This window comes from Carassius carassius, chromosome 27 (assembly GCF_963082965.1).
Source record: "Carassius carassius chromosome 27, fCarCar2.1, whole genome shotgun sequence".
Lineage (NCBI taxonomy): Eukaryota > Metazoa > Chordata > Actinopteri > Cypriniformes > Cyprinidae > Carassius > Carassius carassius.
In genome coordinates this window covers 23,499,158-23,520,351 of record NC_081781.1, presented here as the reverse complement: position 1 = coordinate 23,520,351, position 21,194 = coordinate 23,499,158, and the positions used below count along the sequence as shown (strand labels likewise).

Genomic DNA, 21,194 nt, shown 5'->3' with positions numbered 1-21,194 from the left:
ACACTTTAAAATGTTAACCCAGGGTCAGCTAGTTCTTAACCTGGGTTAGTTACTAGCTTCATAACCCAGGGTTAAAACAATGTTAAGCCCTGTTAAAACACTCCTCATCTGCCACTGGTTGGTAGTACGAGTGATTAAAAGAGCTGATTTTGATGGGGGAAAATCAAAAATGAATTAACGGTCAGGATCATTTGGAGAAAACAAATACATTTAAGACCTTCAGCCTATTTACAAAAAAACAAAAACAAACAAAAGGCATAAAATACTATTCTATTTTTATGAAAGTGGCACCAAATGGTTACAGGCATCACTGAAACAATTTAGTAAATTGTCATATTCACCCATTTGTATCACTCATAAAACATTCTGTTGGATATATGTATTTTACATTTGGTCCCACCAGAAGAGTAAAGGTGTCTTAACACTACCTGATTTGTGCTATTTTTTATAGTTTTAATTAAAATATGAAGTGAGAAAAGTGAGAAACTCTGCTCACAGATCCACCAACACAAAATCCATTTAGATACCTACCGAGATTACAAAAGTCTAGTAAACAAAACTTCCTTCATGCCGTCATGGCAACAAACATTCAGTAACTAGTTCAAAGTCATAAAAAAATCAGTTTGTAGCTAATGTAGGAAATCTAAGGATTTAGCATGCATTTGAACATAATCCAATATATATATATATTATATATGTATAACTTACATATTAATCTCTTCAAATAAAGGAATCATGATGGGTCAGTACAGAATTCAATAAACAAATGAATCTGCACTGCCATTGACAAAGAAGTCCATATTCCCATAAACCTCTAATAACCCAAAGACTGAATAAATAAACACTATAACAAATATTCTGGCAAAAGTCATATTCAACATGAATTAAAGAGGTTTATTATCAGACAATACATAAAATTAATCATACTGCAAGCAAGCCAGCCCTGTGCTGAGTGGTTCATTAATAAGAAAAAGGGGGAGAAAAAGTACCACTTATTAACCCAAAACTAATCAAAACGATATTTTGGCCAGATTATTATATTACTAACATGTATTTAACAAATGGAGAATGCTTTGTTGGCACGTGTTGAAATATAATTTAGCTTCATATTTTTATGGCAAAAGCAGATTTGTTTCAGTATATCTATGAAATTGGTAATGTTTTCAATAAGGCTGTGTGCGTTAACATTATTTAATACAATTAAATGAGCAATTTGTTAATGTTTATGGCTACATATACTGTATAAATAAACATGAAAAGTTATCACTAATTAGCATTGCAAACAAAGAATGAACAAGTGAACAAATATTAATAAATGACACTGTTAATTGAAATTGAAAATGAAATTGTTCATTGTTTGTTGATGATTCCTCATACATTAAGTAATGCTACAGTACAGAACCTTACTGTAAAGTATTACCGTGAAATTCAATGTACACCACTAAAGGGTTAACATATGTGTCAAAGTGTGCATTTTTTAATCATTTAGTTTTAAGTGCATGTTGAACCAGTGTTCATATCATATGAATTAAAATCTGTTGCATTACTGTGTGCTGTACTTGTGTTGTACGCCGGATGTGCCTCTTACATTGAGCACTCAGATATAGGGACAGAAAGAAAATAGACAAGGGCTTTGAGATGCCTTTCCTCCCTCCCTCCCAAAGTTTCCTGGTCCGGATATTTTATAAGGCCTCAAACTCATCAATCCTCTGTTTAGTGTTGCCCTGGCGAATCTGCCGGAGAGTTTTGTATTTGTCTCGGCCGGCACGCACGTTCTCTGTGTGCAACAGATCGTTCTGAGTCTTCTTGGTGTCGTCACGAGCCTGGGACAACTCTGAGGTCAGAGCCTGTAAAGAAGATAATGGCAGGGATTTAGTGATGCTTCTTTGATCCGTGACTGAATAAAGCGATAAGAGCTGAATCCATGTCATAACCACAAGTTCATGAGTCGCAACCCTACATCCTCATGCAGGAAAAATTTGCATTTACAACACTGCTGATCAGGCCTTACCCAATGTAAGCCCAATGTAGTTGACAACATTCTTTTCTATAGTTCCATCTGATATAAGTTAGGAATGTTACGGTTGGGTTTTGGCAGAGGGATAGTATTTGAACTTTTTTGGGATTACAGTGTTTGGACTGCTTGATAGTAATGTTGTTTTAAGACAGATAAAGTACAGTATGTTATTTCAGGAACATGACCTGCTTGGAAAAATCACATCAACCATTGCTAACCCTAACTGTTATCTAGCCCCGCAGAAGGATATTATGGGTTTGTAAATCAAGCTCCAGCCCAAGTCTAAATCCTAAGAGCCTAATCCTATTTCCAAAATCTGTTTGGTCAATAAGAGTGTTGCCCAGGACCAACAAAGATCTGTTAGCGGTACTACGTTAATCATATGAGACAACCTGATGAACCAAAGTAGGACGTGTTTCATGTTTACAGAAATCCCTGGGACTAGACACCTTACTATTCCTGTCAACCAAGAATAGCTCTAGGTCTAACCAACCCTAAAAAGAAACCCAACACTCTCCTAAAAAGAAAGGCAAATTGCTAGTAGATGTTGATTTTTTTTTATGGGTTAATCTTTCTACTTGCAGAGAGCTATATTTGTTTATAGCCATGGTGATTTCAGGAAGGAATACGCTGGAGTAAGATCTTAACTTAAGGCCATGTCCACACGTACACGGTGTATACTTATAAATAGAGTTTTTCCTTCTCCAGTTTTTAAAGAAATCTCCATCCACATGAAAACGCAAAAGCATGCTATGAAGCACTGTCAAGAGCATGCCAAGCCAACAGGTGCCAATATAATCTCAACCGTAAAGCCATGTTGGCCAATCAGAAGCCTGAAATAGTTTCCAGTAGGCGGAGATAACAGCGCAGCCTACTGGAAACTCTTTCAGGCTTCTGACTACACGATTACACTGCAACCGGAGTTTCTGAAATTCTTCACCCTGCCAGCCGTTTTAAAAAATGTTCGGTTTCAGTGACCTGCTTGCATGCGGACGAATGGCCAAACCACGGAGAAAAAGCTGCGGTTTTAAAAAAATAACTGCGTTCGTGTGGGCAGGTCCTGAGAGTTAAGAAAGTATGAAATCCAACCCTGCTCTCAGAGGATTACCATCCAGCACAGTTAGCTCTAACTCTTAATCAAACACACCTGAACTGGCTAATCAAGGTGTTCAGGATTACTTGAAAATAACAGGCAGGTGTGTTGGAACTAAAGGTAGCTCACCAGGAATAGGGTTGGCTACCACTGTCTAAAGCAGTGGTCTCAAACTCAATTCCTTGAGGGCCACAGCTCTGCAGAGTTTAGCTCCAAATCACACCTGCTTGGAAGTTTCTAGTAATCCTGAAGAGTTTGATTAGCTGGATCAGGTGTGTTTTATTAGGGTTGGAGCAAAACTGTGCAGAGCTGTGGCCCTCCAGGAATTGAGTTTGGGACCAATGGTCTAAAGCCTTAAACACACTGCACAATTTTCGGCTGTCCCAGACAAATAGATTTGCATCGTGAAACAGTCGTGGTGATTTCTTTGATCACAGCTCCTAATCAGTGGTCCTGTGTTGTACAGTGAGAAAGGATTAAAGATGGCCATTATTACGACCACAGATAGCCTATGATGCAGCATGATAATCGCACAGTGTGTTTGCTGCTACAATCCACGTTTACTGACCAACCAATAAAAATGCGACATGAAATCAACGTGACATAAAACTGCTTACCTCAAGCTCTTATCCCTTCCTCTTTCGCCGCTTCCATATAACACAAATATAAAAAAATACAACTGCTAAAGTGTGATTTATCATGCTTTTTTTATACCACTAGCGCATGCTGATTACGTTTTATTTTTCTATAGTAACGTGAGTCATATTGTACGAGTCAATAGGTGTCCTCATCGTACAGTCTACAGTTAGCCAAGTTTATTAGGTCCATGTCGCACAGTGTTACATGCAGTGATCTTATAGGATTGCTAAAATTGTGCAGTGAGTTTCGGGCTTTAGGCTCTAATCCTGGAGCCTAGGAAAGTTCATCCAGTGGCTCCTGCAATGTTACACTTACCAACAGCTGTTTCTGAACTCGCTCATTCTTCTCGGCCTCAGTGATTCGCTTTTCTTCGTTGCGGTGGTCATTGATACCGCCTGTCTGCAGGTCTGCACTGTAGCTACTGTTGCTCTCGCCATCTTCATACTCATTCTCATCAGGTTCATATACAGGTGGTGGTGGAGGGATGGGTGGTGCCGTCATCACATTGCGAAGCTCCTCACGGGTCTTCACCAGGTCACTTTGGGCCTCTTGTGCCTGGAAGAACACAATCCAACACCACAAATATAAGACTACCAATCCAATTCTTGAAGAACTTAAGAGCATACTACGGCTATGGATATACAGACAGCTTTTGGACAAATTTGCAGGACTGCAAACTCATCATGGGTGAAAAAGATGGCAAAGACCATAAGGTGAAAGGGTTTATGTCTTAACGGTCTTACTCTGTGCTGCCATGTCATGGCTTCATCCTCCTTGCGTCTTTTGGCTTCCTCCAGGAGTGCAATACGAGCAGTATGTTCTGCCAGCTCAGCAGCCTGAGAGAAACGAATTTGGAGGATTGTTAATGGAGCACAAAATGATGAAGGCAAAGGAGTTTTTTAGAGAACGAGTGTTGGGTTCTCACCAGCTGTTCTTGACTCTTCAGCTGATTCTGTGCTTGACGCGCCAGTTCCTCCTTTGCGAGCAGTGCTGCCTGTCTTTCTGCCTCCAATCTGGCTGCCTCCTCCTCTGCCAGCCTCCGTTCACTCTCCAGCTGCATGGCCCTCTGCATTTGCTCCTGCAGGTCTGAAAACATGCATCCAGATTTAATTTAAAGTGCTAGCATCATTACATTTTAAGTTTGGGTCTGGGCCTCACTGTGGATGGTGATGCTCTAACAGTAACAGATCTGAACTAAGAGACCAAAATTCCCTTGATCTTTTGACACATAAGAGGACACTGTACTATAAAAAGTCTCTGTACTGTAAGTTTCAGAATTCAAAACGTTCTCGTTTGTTTAAAAACAGCTTATATTGAAGCCAGTCTGTCAAAAGGACAGGTTCTGGAATCTGCCACTCTGTGATGTAATAGTGTGGCTAAACTCCACCTCCGTAGATGATCAATGTCCGCTCCTACATCGCTGCCTGTTTAGCCCCGCCCACCGATTCCCACATGTAGTGTACATAATGAGATTTTAAAAACAGGACAGAGAATAGTTTATTACCTCTAGAATTATGTTTTTTGAATTATGTTATGAATCTTGATAACATTATAAGGGGACCTCAGAAAACAGAACAACATAACAAAAGAGGCAGTTCATGACCCCTTTAATCAAAAGTGTGCTGGTCTGATACAAGACAGTTGTGACAGTTATGTTTTAGCACTTTTGCTTTAGTAAAGAAGTTTTAGTCTATGTAGGCTAATTATTCTACTTTGAAGGGATGGTTAACCCATTACTCGTGTCATTCCACACACTGTATGAACACTGTATGAAGAATCTCCAGAAAGACCCACTGAAGCATGATTAAAGTACTTCTGATTCATGCACTATATTCCAAATGTATATGTGAGGCTGTACAATAGCTTTCTGTGTCGAACAGTTGATATTCACTGAACTCTTGTTTGACAGCGGTGGACACCATTCACTTTCATTTTATATGAAAAGAGAAGGTTGGACTTGCTGCAACATATATTCCCATAAAAGTCATACAGGTCCCACAAGACATACAAGTGAGCACACAATGACAGAAAGTTGATGAAAAAAGTAACAGGTGCAGTATGACACCATCTTGTGTTTGTATTGTCAGACAATGGTATTGTCAGCTGGAGCACAGTCAAGATCAAAGTATAGTGTCTCCGCTTTATAGAATAACAAGCTAAAGGGTTACATGAACTCAAAAGACCAAAGTGACTGTATTTGGCTTGACGTCTCCTATTACGAGTCACATTTTCCAAACAGACTCACAGGACAACAACAAGCAAAGCAACAGTCTCAATATTGTCCATATTGTGTTGTTTAATAAATCTAAATAGTGACTGTTAAAATTGCATGTCTTTTCTAAAATAAAATCAGATAAAGCTTTACATTTTCCTCAGTCAAAACAATTCAAATGTTGTTTGATTGTTTTGTTTGCTTCTGCGAATGCAGTCAATAAATACAATCATCTTGCATTAGAAATGAACAGTTTTTAAATCCAAAAAGTTTTTTCCAAATAAATCGATCCAGGCTTCTTACCTCTTTCCGCTTTTTTGGTCTTCTCCTCAAACTGGTAGAGTCGCATCATCAGCTCCTGTTTCTCCCTCTCCATCTGTTCTTTCTCTCTTTCTATGGCCTCTCGTCTCTTTTTCTCACCCTCCAGCTGAGCTCTGCAGATAAGACCCAACCAAAGAGAAGAACAGTGACGTTTGCTCAGGACACTGCTCTATACCCACACACAAAACTCATCTCTCAGTCTGTCCTTCCCAAGCTGCAAAAACAGCTTGTTCAGAAATCTTTATGGTTTCCTGATGTCACAACCATGAGCAGATTGACATAGGACCACTCATGTTTACATATCAGTGTCTATTCATTATTCAGCATCTCGGCCCACCCTGATCAGCAGCAACGTGCACTTTTCATACCAGGCTTTGCCAAGCCATAGATTCTAGTTTACTAAACTAAACTTAATACCAGGGACCGGTTTCATTAAACAAGTTATTTCAGTAAGTCTGACTTACTGTCAGTTGATTTGGATCAAAACAAGCCTAACTGAAATAATCCAGGCTAATTAGCTAAACTTGTTTTATGAAACAGGCCCAGGCTTTGCCAAGCCAAAGTTTCTAGTTATGAAATAAAAGGCTAGACAAGTGTAGAATATGGTCTCTTTTATATACTGCAGCATCTGCTGATGAGACAGCATCAGGTGATTCATCCTCACCTCTCCATCTGTTTGTGTTGTTTCTCCTCTCGAGCCTGGGCTTTCATCTGCTGCACCTCGATGGTGTCCGGCTTCCTGCGGCGCATGTAAAGCTCATGGTTCCCCATGCACAGCTGTAGGATACGCTTATTAATGCGCAACCGCGGGGCGTAGAACACAAAATCCTGCAGGGTTGAGAAGAAAGAGACAAGATGTAAATGCTGGGGTTATAAATCAGTCCGTTTATGGATCTTTGATCAGATTACTAACTGTGTATTTATTTAATAAAGTCCTGTGATAATGTAAATGTAAAACCTATAGAAGGCTGTTGTTCTGAGCAGCCGGCTCTGAGGCTCAGAGATAACGCTCTGTGAAAGCCAGCCTGGCGTTTATCAGCCAAAACAGCCCAGTTAAAACCAATGACTCTTAAAACTGCAGACGTTACAGTGATTTAGTGTTTGTGTGTCAAAACTAATCTGAAGTCTTTTGAAGTGACACTCATTCCAGTATTATTTATTCACTCTAGTAGTATTTATAATAGTGTTATGCTGAAAATCCTTAATCTTATTTCTTATTTCTTGTTTCTTTAATGATCTTGGATTCAACATTTCAGTTTTCTTCCAGTTAGCACAGGTTTTGTCATAGCCTACGACCAATCAGGTCCAAAAAGAAATACAAAACAATCTAATTGAAAGAAAAGTTAATAAAATGAGACTAAATCCAATATTTCGTAGTAATATTGCATAGTACGAAATTTACAAGCAATTTTTGTGTAGGCCGGACATTTTTGACTGGGAACACAACATGAAGGTTAATATTTTGAATAAGCTTTTATTTATACATTTCCTTAATTTTAATGTTAGTTAAAGCACATTTTTATTAGTTCTTAATATTTTAACATTTCATTTCCATTTTAATCATTTAATTCATTAATTCACTTTTCTAATTTTCCCATTTTAGAGTTAAATAAAGAGTTTAGAGTTAAAAATACTTGGTATGAGCCCCTTTTGTGTAAAACCTGATAATTATGTAACCAACCATAATGTTTTACGTTTGTAAAGAGCATCTCGTTCCCGTTTATGTGCTCAATGTCCAATTTACCTACAAATGATGCAGCCAATGAAATGTTTTTTACAAATTTTTCATCATAACACTTTTAATTCAAAAACTCTGTTTAAACTAGATGTAAAACAAGTTTTATTCTCGTCGAGGCAGTTTTTCAGTTTTAGCTGGGACTGTGAGGTACAGTATGAAGGCAATCACAGTTTCACTTACTGGAGCTTTTTTATCTATAGGTTTGATGACAAACTTCTTATCGTTGAAGGAAATGTTTCTTATTTCACTCCAGGGGAATCCGATTTTCGGAGTGAGTCTGAAAAGACAATGATGAAATCATGAGAGGCATTCTATATTCATTCCAAACATACAGTCACACAAGACAAACACTGTAGGCTGGATGAAACATGAAATCCTGATTTTCATGCAAATCCTGCAAAAAACAAATATCAGCACTGAGATGCTGAGATACTCGAGGAATGTGAAGACAAGGACGGGCCTGTGATTAACGTGAGCGCATGACATCAGGGCAGTGAGGAGTGTGCTGTGCGATCTCTTTGTGGAGCTCATGGGAGTGGAGTTACAACTACGCCTTCTAACGTATGACACACACAAAGCTACCGCGACCCACCTCGCATGACACACCACAAACCTTCCCGAAAACCAATGACATAAATGGTTCAAATAATTCATGATGGTAATAAAAAAGGTATGTAACTCAATCAATTACTCTTTTTTATTTTTCATTAAATAATATATCGGACCATATTTTAACAATAACACTTTACAATAAGGTCACATTAGTTATTGCATTAACAATGAGCAAGACATTTATTTGTTAACATTCATTCATTGTTAACTAAACTCCATTAAATAATGTCCACAGACACAAACTTTTGATTTGAATAATGTATTAGTAACACTAGTTCTCTTTAAGACAAGTCATGTCACTCGGCGGCCATCTTTGAAACGCCTCTCGGGCATCACAGTGCAGCTCCTATCTCTTTGAATGGGGAAACATCAAATTCTCCAAAACTGTTCTCCAAGTTTAGGATTAAATTTCATATTTGACATCACCAAAGAAATCTTACAACACCTGTGTCATAAATGTTGTTACTTTTGCTCAAATAGCGTTATTAAAAGCTTATTTCTCAGGCTAGAACAGGCAGTGCGCATGCGCAGTCATAAGCGCACGTCTCAGAGCGCTGACTGTTTCTATAGCAACTGGGACACTTCTAATGGCACCTGAGGTGACGCAATGACTTTACCGATTAGCCATTGGCTCTTTCATTCAGAAGGCGGGGCTTCCTGCGATTGAGCGGCCATATTGAGCATTGCATTTTTCCCCATTCAAAACTCTACGAGTGACACATCTTGGATTTTCTATAGTCTTTGGTAATAATGCTTTTTTAAAGATTAGAATTCTAATAGAATCTTGTTTGTTCTTCCTTCAAGCATTTACTGTCCAAACATTGGTTTGATGGGGATAATGGAAAAAGAAAGTAAACAAAACCACTTTGTACTGCATTTTGGCATTGACTATTACATTTTCCATCACTTCTCAGCATTCAGTGTTAAACTAGGACTACATGCTTTGGGGGACTGTTAAGACGGTTCATCCGAAGAAAAATGAGAAGGATATGGGCCACTCAGATGATACCTTGAAGCTAGACGAGCACAGCAAACGCAACAACACAAACAGAGATCCAACGAATGTTAACTATTTCACATGTTGTTGTACAACATGGTTTTCTTATGGTTACATGTGAGTACTTGCAAAGCCTTCTCTCAGTCACATACACAATCCTTGCCAAAGACTGTATAACTTGAAAAACCAGTCTTTGTTGCTATGGGTAGAATAGAGGGCATTGTGAGGAAAAAGCCATTAGTCGCCACTGGACTCTCTCACACACACACACACACACACACAGAGAGAGAGAAATCTCTGTTTGTGGAAAGACGAGCTCCGTTCTTTTGAACAATGTCCTCAATTCAAACTAAATCACAACACATGTGATTTTAATATCTTGAATTTCAAAAATTAAGAAAGTTAATTAAGAGATGATGATGGATGTGTAGGCCAAAGGTATTACCAATTAGCTTGGCATACTAGAAAAAATGATCTTATACCATTATTTTAACATAGTTCTGCCACAATGTAAAGGGTGAGAATTTAAATTGCATTTAAAAGAAGAGAAAAACATATCTGAGTTGAAATAGCACTTGAGATGTGAATAATGCCAAATGAATGTAGAGAAAGGCTGAACTCACTTGTCTTCTTTCTCATAGATGTTTAGGCCCAGGGCATCCACACCCAGCCTCAGCTCTGTTCCCTTCTTGTTCTTGATGTCAAAGTAGTTCACCCCATACATTTCCAGATCCTGAGCAATCTTCAGGTACTCAAGCATTGCGTCCTCTCTAAAAACAGAGAATAAAACAGAATGATCACTTTCAGTTTCTAGTAGACTGGTGAATGATATGACTAAAATATTTTAGCAAAGTATATGGTTTTTTATGGTAATAATAGTATATCATAATGTACTCATAACTAGGGTTTTACACATCATATAATATATTATATATTACATAATCATACGGTATAGCTTAGAATGACATAATCCAGTAAATTAAATACTAGAGGAACCTAATTTCACATAATTTGCTGTAAAGTAGTGTCGTCAAAACATTAATCGCGATTAATCGCATCCAAAATAAAAGTTTTTGCTTATATAATATGTGTGTTTACTGTGTATATTTATTCTGTATATATATTAATACAAACACATGCATGCATATATTAAAGAAAAATATGTTATGTTTATATATTAAATATATTTATATATAATATAAGAATATGAATATATAATTGTAATAAACGTAAAACATTTTTAAATATATACTGTGTGTAAATACATTTAACTTTCATTATATTACATACATAATGAATATACACAGTACACATACATATAGAATTTAAATAAACACTTATTTTGGATGCAATTAATCGCAAATAATTGTTTGACAGCACTAGTGTAAACTAAAACTAAAGTGATTCTTTTTTTTTTTTTGAAAATTCAAATGAAAATTTAATAAAATATAAATATTAGATTGAACAACTTAATAAAAAATATTGTCCATAAAATAATTATATAAAAAGCAATTAAATTACTAAAAGTATAATAAAAGTTAAGTAAATAAATAATTACAAACATTAATAAATAATTAAATTAACCAATAATAAAAACTAAAATTGAATAAAATTTAAAATTAAATGCATGCAAAATATTAATGAATACTGAAAAAGTATATAAATAATACTACAATAACCCCAAAATAATTATTTATTTTTTAATATGAAATTTGACTATAAATCAAAAAAATAAAATTAGACAAAACAGCTGATATAGGCACACCTGTGACTGCACTTCAGGTTAATTCTATGTTAATATGGAAAGTTGAAAGTTGAGACTTTAGCAGCCATACACAACCTACAGTTTACATTGGACTTGCCAAGTAACATTTATAATTGCATGGTATACTGTATGTCAAACCACCAAGGCCTATAGACTGATATATCAAGCAAGTCTATTATTAGGCTCCAACTGACAGAAGTGTTAGTTTCTAATTTCTACAATCAACTGACATTTTAAAATCTACATTTAGCATTTAGGCCCATTCACACGAAGAACGATAATTATAAAGATACTACAACAATAACAACAACTTTTGAGAGAACGTCGTCAACTTACTTGAGCATTCCACGATGCTCCTCATGCCACACCTGAATCCTCTCCTCCCACTGGTCCCGGGACAACTTGTGCTGGTCAAGAACCCTGCAATCAAACAACAGAATGGACAAAGACTCTAAACCTTTAACTGTAATGCAAAACCAATTTCTGATGAGCAATGATTGCAGAATTCAACTCCTTTACTTCCAGGAGCACATGCCCCATTTAAGCCAGTTCTATGTGTCTCACCGTTGGGGCAGAAGGCGATCTGAGGTCAGGTATCCAGGCCTGTGCACTTCCTTGCTGAAATCTCCAAATTTGGCCTGCACCGAATAGGAGGCCAGAAGCACCGCAGTCTCTGGAGGACAGTAGATATCGTCACTCAGAATGCCATCTTTCACTTGCATGAAGAACAGCTTTTGAGTGATATCCTGGATCAACTCATCCGACACATCTTCTGGGAAGAACTTGGCACGGAATTTAAACTGGAGAGGGTTCTCCTTCTTCACATCCTGAGAGGAGACCTGCACAAAAATAAAGGGTGTTAGGATTTTAGACTGAGATTTTTTTTGACTACTCATGAATGTTTGACTACTCCAAATAGGTTTCAGCACATTTAGGCCACAGCCAAGGAGATATTTGCAGGAGATATATATATATATAACATTAAATTAATATTATGAATATACCATGAATATACTAAATCTCCCTTTTTTTTTTCACTGCTCCTGATTTATGGTGGGTTAAAATCTCAGCTATGAGCTGCATTAAATATTTCACACCTTTTTAAAATAAGAGTCCTTCTAAAAAACCCTGACTAAAGAAAATCAGAATATCATTGTTGTGCTAAATGTACAATTACCTTTTTATCAAGTTTCAGCCATGTATGGTACCCTTTGCTGTCCATATACTGTAGTCCAAAGTACCATATTTCACGTACCCCCATGGTCTTCACCACCTGTCAGGTAAAAAAATAGAGACCTTTTAGCACACGATAAATAGATGAATTATTAAGCTTTTGATGACTGCTTTGCGACTATTGTATAGTATTGTAGTGCTTTGAAATCCAACAGAGCACAGGGTTACCTTTCCTTGAAAACAGAATAAAGGCCATATTTATATTTATATTATATTTATATTATATATTTATATTATATTTATGCATTTAGCAGACGCTTTTATCCAAAGCGACTTACAGTGCATTCAGGCTAACAATTTTTACCTATCATGTGTTCCCGGGGAATCGAACCCACAACCTTGCGCTTGCTTGCTTGCTAACGCAATGCTGGGCTTCTTTCCATTACAAAGCAGTCATTAGCTCATTCACACTCATTAGTTTTTGAACACCAGCGGCCCTGAAGGGGATACATGCACATACACAATTTCCCAAATGTTGTGTGCAAGATGGTATTTATTATGTTGCAGCTCTCATGCAATGGCAGTTACCTACTGGTCCTTAGAGTATACAAAATTCATGAATTTTCAACATTTGCACCACTGTTCAAAAGGTTTGGGTTAGAATATATATATATACAGTACATGTATATATAATTCTTTTTTTGGTACATACTGAGCTATGGTGGTACAGTCCTCTATACATGATGACTATGAAAAAAATACATGTTTAAAATAAAATGTACTGATCTAGTATTGATCTAGTAAGTCTCACATTTAGTATGCATAACCACTTTAATAGAAATAAAAACACAGAACATTGGCAGCAAAGAATTTCTACCCAAAGCATGTGCACGTATGACATGACAGACAGACCTTTAAATTATTGTTGTCCTGAAAAATTTGTGTGAATGCGGCTGAAGAACACTTCAGTTAGGGGAAAAATTATGGAAGAAAATCTAAACAGAAACCATCTTATGACAATTTTTTTTACAGAACTGCATTTGTTAAAAACAACATTTCAACAATATTTTTCTTCAGTCAAATCTTCTATTGCCTTTAATAACCATTCACAATCATACCATATCCGTGGAAAAAGAAAGAAAACAAATCCAAACAAGTTGGTGACAAGGACGTAACAAATGCTGTTAACCAGCTCAACAGGTTCTAAGCATCTTTAAGCTCACGGACAAAGCTATTCAAGAAAGTGGGTTTAACCTAAGTAGAGTAATACCTAGAATGTATTTAAACATTTTTTTCCATTAAAAAAATTGCAATAAAAATTGCTTTAAAAATAGGTTCATTTCAACCCAATGAGAAGAAAGATAAGAGTCAACCAGACCCGGGTCACGGCACCAAGACTTAATTAATATAAGCTTTTTTAAATTAATCACCCTGCTAAGACTTGTTTAATAAGTACTTTACATCATTATTTATAATGCTCTGGACTTTAAGAACTCTTTGTGTGTGTGTATGCAACTCAGTCTGCCAACGTGGACAGTTGGATTGCCAGAGGCTTCAGTGCAAACCTCTCATCTGTGCCGTGTGCCATCCACAGTTCATGACTGGCTCATAGCACTTACTCTGAAATAAAGACTGCTTCAGCTGTGGGTTCTGTTATGAATGGGAAAACTAGAGTGTGATCATAGAGGAACAGCCATTATTCACTGTTTCCACAGTCGTGGCATTCAATGAGCACCATCAGTGTACTGGTCAGTGAGTCATACGTCAAGGGATATGCTCTTTTAAAGAAGAAATACCCTTCCTGTGAGGTTTCGTGGTGTTCTGGGCCTTCTATTTGCAGAGGATTATCCCATGTCACCAAGCCGGTAATTAAATTAGGTCATAGGCACCGGTGCTACTGACGGATGGCCAGTGGCATCCTTAACCGTTTGTTACCATTATTTAAAATAAATATTATTTATATACATTCATAATGTATAATATTCTCATTTAAAATACAATTTTTATTTAATAAAAAGATAAATAAAATAAAAAAAATTGATACATTTTATATTCAAATAAACCAATATAAGTTTAGATTTATACACTTTTTCCTCCTGCTCTTTTTTTTGTGCTTAACATACGCTTTGCTCTCCTGCTTTTGCTTGAGCAACAAGTATTTGACTAAGAAAACTAATGTAAATTTCTCTTTTGTATTCTTGATTTACCTTTTAACATTTCTCTGAATAACTGTTTACAATCCTTGTTTCCTCTCTGCTTCAGCTGAGGGACATGGATTTGTTTAAGGAATTGTCAGAAGAGAATGAGAAACGTTAGTGAGGGATTCAAATAACAGAAGTCAGGTATACACGGCCTGTTACACTGCTAAGAAATCAGTCAAATCAATTGTCTCTTTTTCATGGAACCCACTGCCTTGAACCCATTTAGGTAAAGTGAATAATAAACTGTGAATAGAATTTACAAACAAGTTTGCATTTTTGTGCATGCATCTAATTACACACAGTGGCTGCGCATATCTCATCCACTGTTCCTATTTAAAATTTTGGCAATAAAATTTTTTTAAAATACTGAATATGTTCAGTGACTGATATTTCAGGTAAAAAAAAAAATATTGCATGTAATAAATATAATTTAATGGCAGAAAGCCTTAAGAGTTTAAGCTACTGTAACTCTCTGAAAACTGTTTGTAAAACATGCTTCAGTATTCATGCACATGAATCCTAACCAATGCTTGTTAAATCATCTATTTCTTGTCTAGATGTTTAGTTGCAGACCTGGTCAAATAGCTGTTTGCCAGTTGTGCTGGGCTGGACGGCAAACTCCAGCTCCGCGTCCATCGTAGTGACGCGAACATTTACCTAAGAGAGAGAGAAAAAAATGACATTAGCAACCACTGTTGACATGTGCCGTTAAATAAAAATAAAAAAAGCAATTGAGAGGAAAATGGTCATCTATTACAAGATGGTTACAACTTTAGATTTTACAGTTTTTATTTTATAGAAGCAAATTCAGAAGCAAAGGGAAGAAATAAATTCTGCAATGATGAGACAACCACAAGCACGCTAGCCAAAAAACAAAACAAAAAAACACTGAATACAGTAATGATCTATGTTGATAACTTTAGTCTGATTGTGTAGCAAGCTGATGACCCAGACTATCATTCTTGAAGCAGACATGGCTTGAAAGAAACTGGGAAAACAGAAGGAGTGGCTTCACAGAACAATGTGCCTCAGCCACTTTTTGTAAAGGGGAAATACCAATCTATTCTACTGTTAATGTTTGACAGGACTGAGTCAACAAGAAAAAGGCTGAAACCGCTCTACAAATTTGTACCATTTTATGGGACAACAAAGAGTCATTTTAAAGCACTTTCCCAACAAATACGAAACAGAGGCGTTTCCTCACAATGAACAGACAACAAACTCACAGAAGCAAGGAACAAGGAATCATTTGTGAGAGCCAACTGAAGAAAAAAAATTCACATCTAGGTGAAAGTATTAATTTGAGTTCTCATCCAGGAAAAGTAGACGGCAGTTTCCAATTGACAGGAATTACCTTTGTTTAGATAGCAAAGCACAATCATAAAGTGCACATCTGATTCAGTGATCCATATTCATGTGATTACCATGTGAACTGTTAGCAATGAAACTACAGGTGTAGAATCACAGACACACCATACTGTATTTGTATTACAATTTGTAATTATGTAACTGCTTTGAAAACAATTACTCAACTATGAAATTTCATAACTATGTAAACAGAAACTCACACAAGACCAGAGCAGTGCAGACAACACAGATTCCACCCTTTCAGCAATACAAAAACAAAGGAATAGTTCACATGAAAATGACAATTCTGTCATTATTTCATTTAGTCGTGTTGTTTCACACTGTATGACGTTCTGTTTTCCATGGAGATGTACTATGATGTGTGTGTATATATCTATAGTACATCAGTGATATGATCTTCATCAGTGAACAAATATACTATTACAAATAATCAACACTAATAACTTGATATAGACCCTCCACTGACAATAAAACAGAAACATAGTCCTGCTGTGTCCATCTGAAATCTAGTGGAGGAGAGTTCAGCTTAAAGACTGGCATCCAACTCGCCAAAGAAGGGGAGACGGAGGGGTATCCATTTACCCAGCAAAACAAAGGGTCTCTTTCAGGAACACCCTCTCAGTGGTCCACCTCGTGCACCAGCCTGCATTTTAATAGACTCTCAGCATTTCTCTACATTGCTCTCAAAATGTTTTTAAGCTGACCGACAAACTTTTTTGGCTGCAGTATATTGGCGAATTCGAGCAGTCACCAAGCTCATCGGGCAACAGACGTCATCAAACCAAATAATGTATGTCACAAGGCGGTTAAAATTCTGACTACTAAAAACCGTTTGTCATCACAGACACGCATTCACTGTCGATCTACAGACAACATTCCCAGTCAGCTACTGACCAAATCTAAATTGGAGATTTTTACAGTTTCTTGCAAAATCTACTAACCAGTCCTTTTTTAAAATGTCTCCTGAATTATATAGTAGCTGGGCCAAAACAACAGCCGAGAAACTAAGAAATTATTCAAAACCTACATTTATCATCTTCAAATGTTGCAACCCCATCAAATTTGGAAAAAAACAACAACTAAAAAACATGGCTCTGGCGATATTTCTGTAAAATTATATTTCGCTGTATCTTGCACATTTCACAACACTTCCCAAGTGAAATGTCCAGCGCGTGGGAATAAAAGCATGTCTTGTCTGAAAACTGAAAAGTGTATCTTTTGTTGTATGCATCTCGGTAGTTTGGAAATTGAATGTCTAGTGAGTGGCGCTAAACAGTTAATGCTCTATTGCGCAAATAATGTACGACTTATACTGAATTTTAAAATGCATACCTAGCAAAAATGAAGAGAATAGGGAGAGAAAAGAGAATGTGGAAAAAAATGCATTTGCTAAGCAACCATGCCACAAGTTTTTGAGCTTTTTTTTATCAAGACTCGCACCCGAGCACACAGCAAGTGCAACGCTGTACCGGGTGAGGTAACAAGCAAGTTTACTACATAACAAAAGCAATACGTATGGAGCTGGTTGTTTGGTGCAAATGCCAAAATGTTTTCGTTTACAAATCATGCACAATTGCGAAAGTGTTCTGAGGTCATATTATACGCAAGGAACTGTGAGAAAATTCGTTTTTATTATTCAATAAACTACCCCTGTAATCATAATTTGTGTGAAAATGATTAAAAGGTGTTGGTGTTTTATGCCACTGGTGTTCATTTCAGCTGCAGTGAATTGTATGTAAATCGTATGCATTCTTGCAAAACATGTACAGTAGGCACAGGCACAAGGATCCCAAGTTGAAATGGTGTTATGATGACATGTACTATAAAAGTAGGGGCAAAACTTAATGACACTTCTGTTGCATGGGCAAGGGTTGCATGTCTTGAGTTGCATGAACTTCTCTTTGCTCAGAATGATGGTACGGTTAGTCTTTCATTGATCTGGTTTGAGCTAAAGCCCGTGAGCACATGAGGACTGATTACAGCACAATGAGCTTTTGTGCTACATCACCAAAGGGCGGTACAGGCATTGTCTAGTTATCAATTATTCAGCAGAACAAACGTTAAGAAAGATTTGAGCGGAAACACCCTCAGCTGCTGGAAGTGCTGATTAAAGACACACCTGAAACATGCTATGGAACAGGAGGGGAAATATTAAGACATAAACAGAAACCCTTAAAATGTCTGCATAGGGGTTCAGTGTAGAAACTGAAAAAAAAACAATTAAAAAAATTATATCATTTAATTAGATTTTTTTTTTTTACTTTATTGTTTGATTTAAAAGCATCTAAATGACTGAAAAATCTTGAAAAAATGCTCTTGTGAACTCAAATCCACCACTTCCATCTAAACTGACCAAGAACAAGCCTCTGTATTCAGCATTTCAGCAGGCAGTGCTGGGGCCAAGGATGAACGAGAAGCTCTGAGGAGAGCATCATGATGTCATTTCCTCTGTACTCTTCCTGACAACCGTTACCATCTTAAACAAATTGACAATATGATGCACTTGCTATTTTAAGAGTGTTTATAAGCAATTAGCTATAGATAGCATTCAATGCGGTTTAAAATCCATAAACGTCACACATGCTACAATTTTGTTGAGGGTAAAGAAGAAAAAAAAACAACTATAAACGAGACCCAGACCTTATAAAAACCTGCCTTTAAGAAGAAACTTAATGACAACTGACATAATTTCGCTAACAAAATGTTATTTTCAACATTTAGAAACTACGGTTTGAAGATAGAGCAAATAAGAATCAGAATTTAGATCCGTTTCAAAATAAAATATCAGGTCACAATACAAAAACGGTTTATCAGACCAGAAATCCTCCATAATATTTCGAAACAGAAGTTTGAAACATGCTAAACAGTCATGCTGAGCCTATAAACACTTTTAACAATAATAAAATCTTAAATACTTACAGGTTTAGGCATTTTGAATCCTGTTGTAGATCTCTTCCGTCAAAGAATGTTGTGTATTTCCACGGAGCGTCCTCTCTATAGCAGAAAGAGGAGAAACAGTTTGAGCAGCGCTAGCAGAATGACTCGAGAGCTGTCTGCCTGTCATTTAATAAAGAGAATAAAACCTGACGCACTCCATCTGAATCACGATTAAAAACTGGAACTCAGGATTGTCACAGCCTCACCCAAAAGAGGTAACACCGCCTTTCAATTTGAAGTCCCCACCCCATTCTACAAATATTTGCTCCAGTGTTTCCCAAAGACCGAGCCTTGATAGGGAATGAAGTCAAAGATTCGGTTAAACATAGCGGTTACTGATCCATGCGAGAAATGGAAGATATTCCCATAAAATATCAAACTAGATAATAAAACTCATTGTGGGTATGTAGCCTATATGAGACGACGACGAAGAGCAAACAGTTTTGGACGTGTTTATGGTAGGCTAGTTTAAATATGTTTACATTAAAGTTTATTAGAGCAGATTGGTGTCAGACTAGGTCATCTTTAGGTAAGGGAGAACTTTAACACCCCCACTAACAATTAAAAATAAAGGAAGAAAAAAAAAGAGAAATAAATTCTACATTTCTAAATTTCTATATCATTTTTTGTCGCATCTATGAAGATGTTTTATTTAAATATTACATTAAATTGCATTACATTTTAAATGTTATGCTTACACAATGACTTTTCATTATACAAATACTGATAAAAATAAAATAAAAAAAAAACAGAAAAATGCGGTAAAATAGCTAGGATATTGTATTTAATCGTGTAGGCTGTTAATAGGTCCTAACTAACGTTATTACAACCGCACTCGATTGTAATAGCCTCTATAAGCTATTCTACAATATAACACTAACAGTTTTGGTGTATTTTGAGTCGGACATGACAAAAGTAGCTAGTAATAGCAAATAATTTATTAGGCCTAATTGAGTCAGATTACGATGTGATGTGTTTTGAAGAACTAAAAATATCCGGTCATGAGAGTCATTAAATCGGGAATCATTTCACGGCTCGTGCTGTAGGCTAGCCTATTATTGATTCACAGAAAGAAGAGAAAAGAAAAAAAAAACGACTGGGTGTTTTTGATTCTTTAAAAAAGAACCGGCTCATATGAATCACTCACTTGGGAGGTGGATTATATTTGTCAGGCTGAAGGTGTGTTCTGGATTCATAAGAGTCAGAGGATTCGAACTACAAGATCGACATTATGAAACAGTGTCAGAGTATTTAACTATATTGATTTATTCGGTAAAAGAAGGCAAGGCTGAAAAGCGTTAACGGAACGGAACGTTATGCTACTAAAAATGAGCCGATTTCGATATTTTCCCATCCGTAGCTAGTCACTCACTATCTAAACATAAATTTGCATAGAGCATTTTTGTCCACCTGGTAACGTTAGTCATGGGAAGATTGTAATTTGTTCCCTTTCATGTTTGTAAAAAGTCTCATCTGTGTAGGTAAGATCCAGGCTGTCCCACCGAGAGAATCAGAGCAACACCTGTTGGTAGAGATTTCTCTTTGAACTGGGCGGCGTCAGTACAAACAGAACCGCATGAATGATAGACGCACACGCACTGACTGGATTGTGGTCTATGACCCAGGCGATAATCGATCGGAGCAGATCTTACCAGAGCAGGTGAGTCAATTCAGTCTAGCTTCGGCCGAAAATTCCCCTCCCTCTGAGAAAAAGAGCACAGAGTCCGGCGGAGGGAATATGGCTGACGGTGCGCTCACCTTTGTGCGCTCAGCTCAATGACAGCAGCTCCAGACCAGTTCCTGTTCCAGACACGCCGCGCGCGACGCGACGCCCACAGTAACGCGCCCTGCTCGAGTGGCTTCAAAGCCTTTCACTTCATGCAAGCTGAATGACATTAGTTTACATGAAAAATCAATGCAAAGACAGAAAAATGCACAGCATGTTCAACGGACGTGCAAAACTCAGAAATATTATAAAGCGTTTAATAAAACAGTGTGGCACTGTTCAAGTAGGCCTACAATAGTGCAATAGTAGCTGGTTATAGGTCTCTCATCTCAAACTGTCAATAAATGATTTCCCTGCATAGCCTACTCTTTTTTTTGTGCCACTTTTGATCGGTT

The 21,194-nt window shown here is 37.0% G+C and overlaps 1 protein-coding gene across 1 annotated transcript; it reads right to left on the bottom strand.

Annotated features, from left to right (window-relative positions):
• Nucleotides 1–725: 725 nt before the first annotated feature.
• Nucleotides 726–19,528, bottom strand: ezrb (ezrin b). Its single transcript, XM_059513185.1, has 13 exons — nt 19,056–19,528; nt 15,342–15,425; nt 12,572–12,667; nt 11,959–12,233; nt 11,731–11,814; nt 10,253–10,399; nt 8,201–8,297; nt 6,947–7,110; nt 6,265–6,395; nt 4,675–4,835; nt 4,493–4,585; nt 4,065–4,304; nt 726–1,847 (listed from the first exon to the last, which is right to left on the bottom strand). The coding sequence occupies exons 1-13, from the start codon at nt 19,065–19,067 to the stop codon at nt 1,683–1,685; spliced, it is 1,749 nt and encodes a 582-aa protein (XP_059369168.1). The 5' UTR covers nt 19,068–19,528; the 3' UTR covers nt 726–1,682.
• Between the last annotated feature and the right edge of the window lie 1,666 nt (nt 19,529–21,194).

Excerpts from the sequence above, each read along its gene's own strand:
- ezrb (XM_059513185.1), bottom strand. Across the intron at positions 12,234-12,571 it reads GGCTGAAACTTGATAAAAAG|GTCTCCTCTCAGGATGTGAA; the intron begins GTAATTGTACAT and ends ATTTTTGTGCAG. Across the intron at positions 6,396-6,946 it reads CAACACAAACAGATGGAGAG|AGCTCAGCTGGAGGGTGAGA; the intron begins GTGAGGATGAAT and ends TCTTATCTGCAG.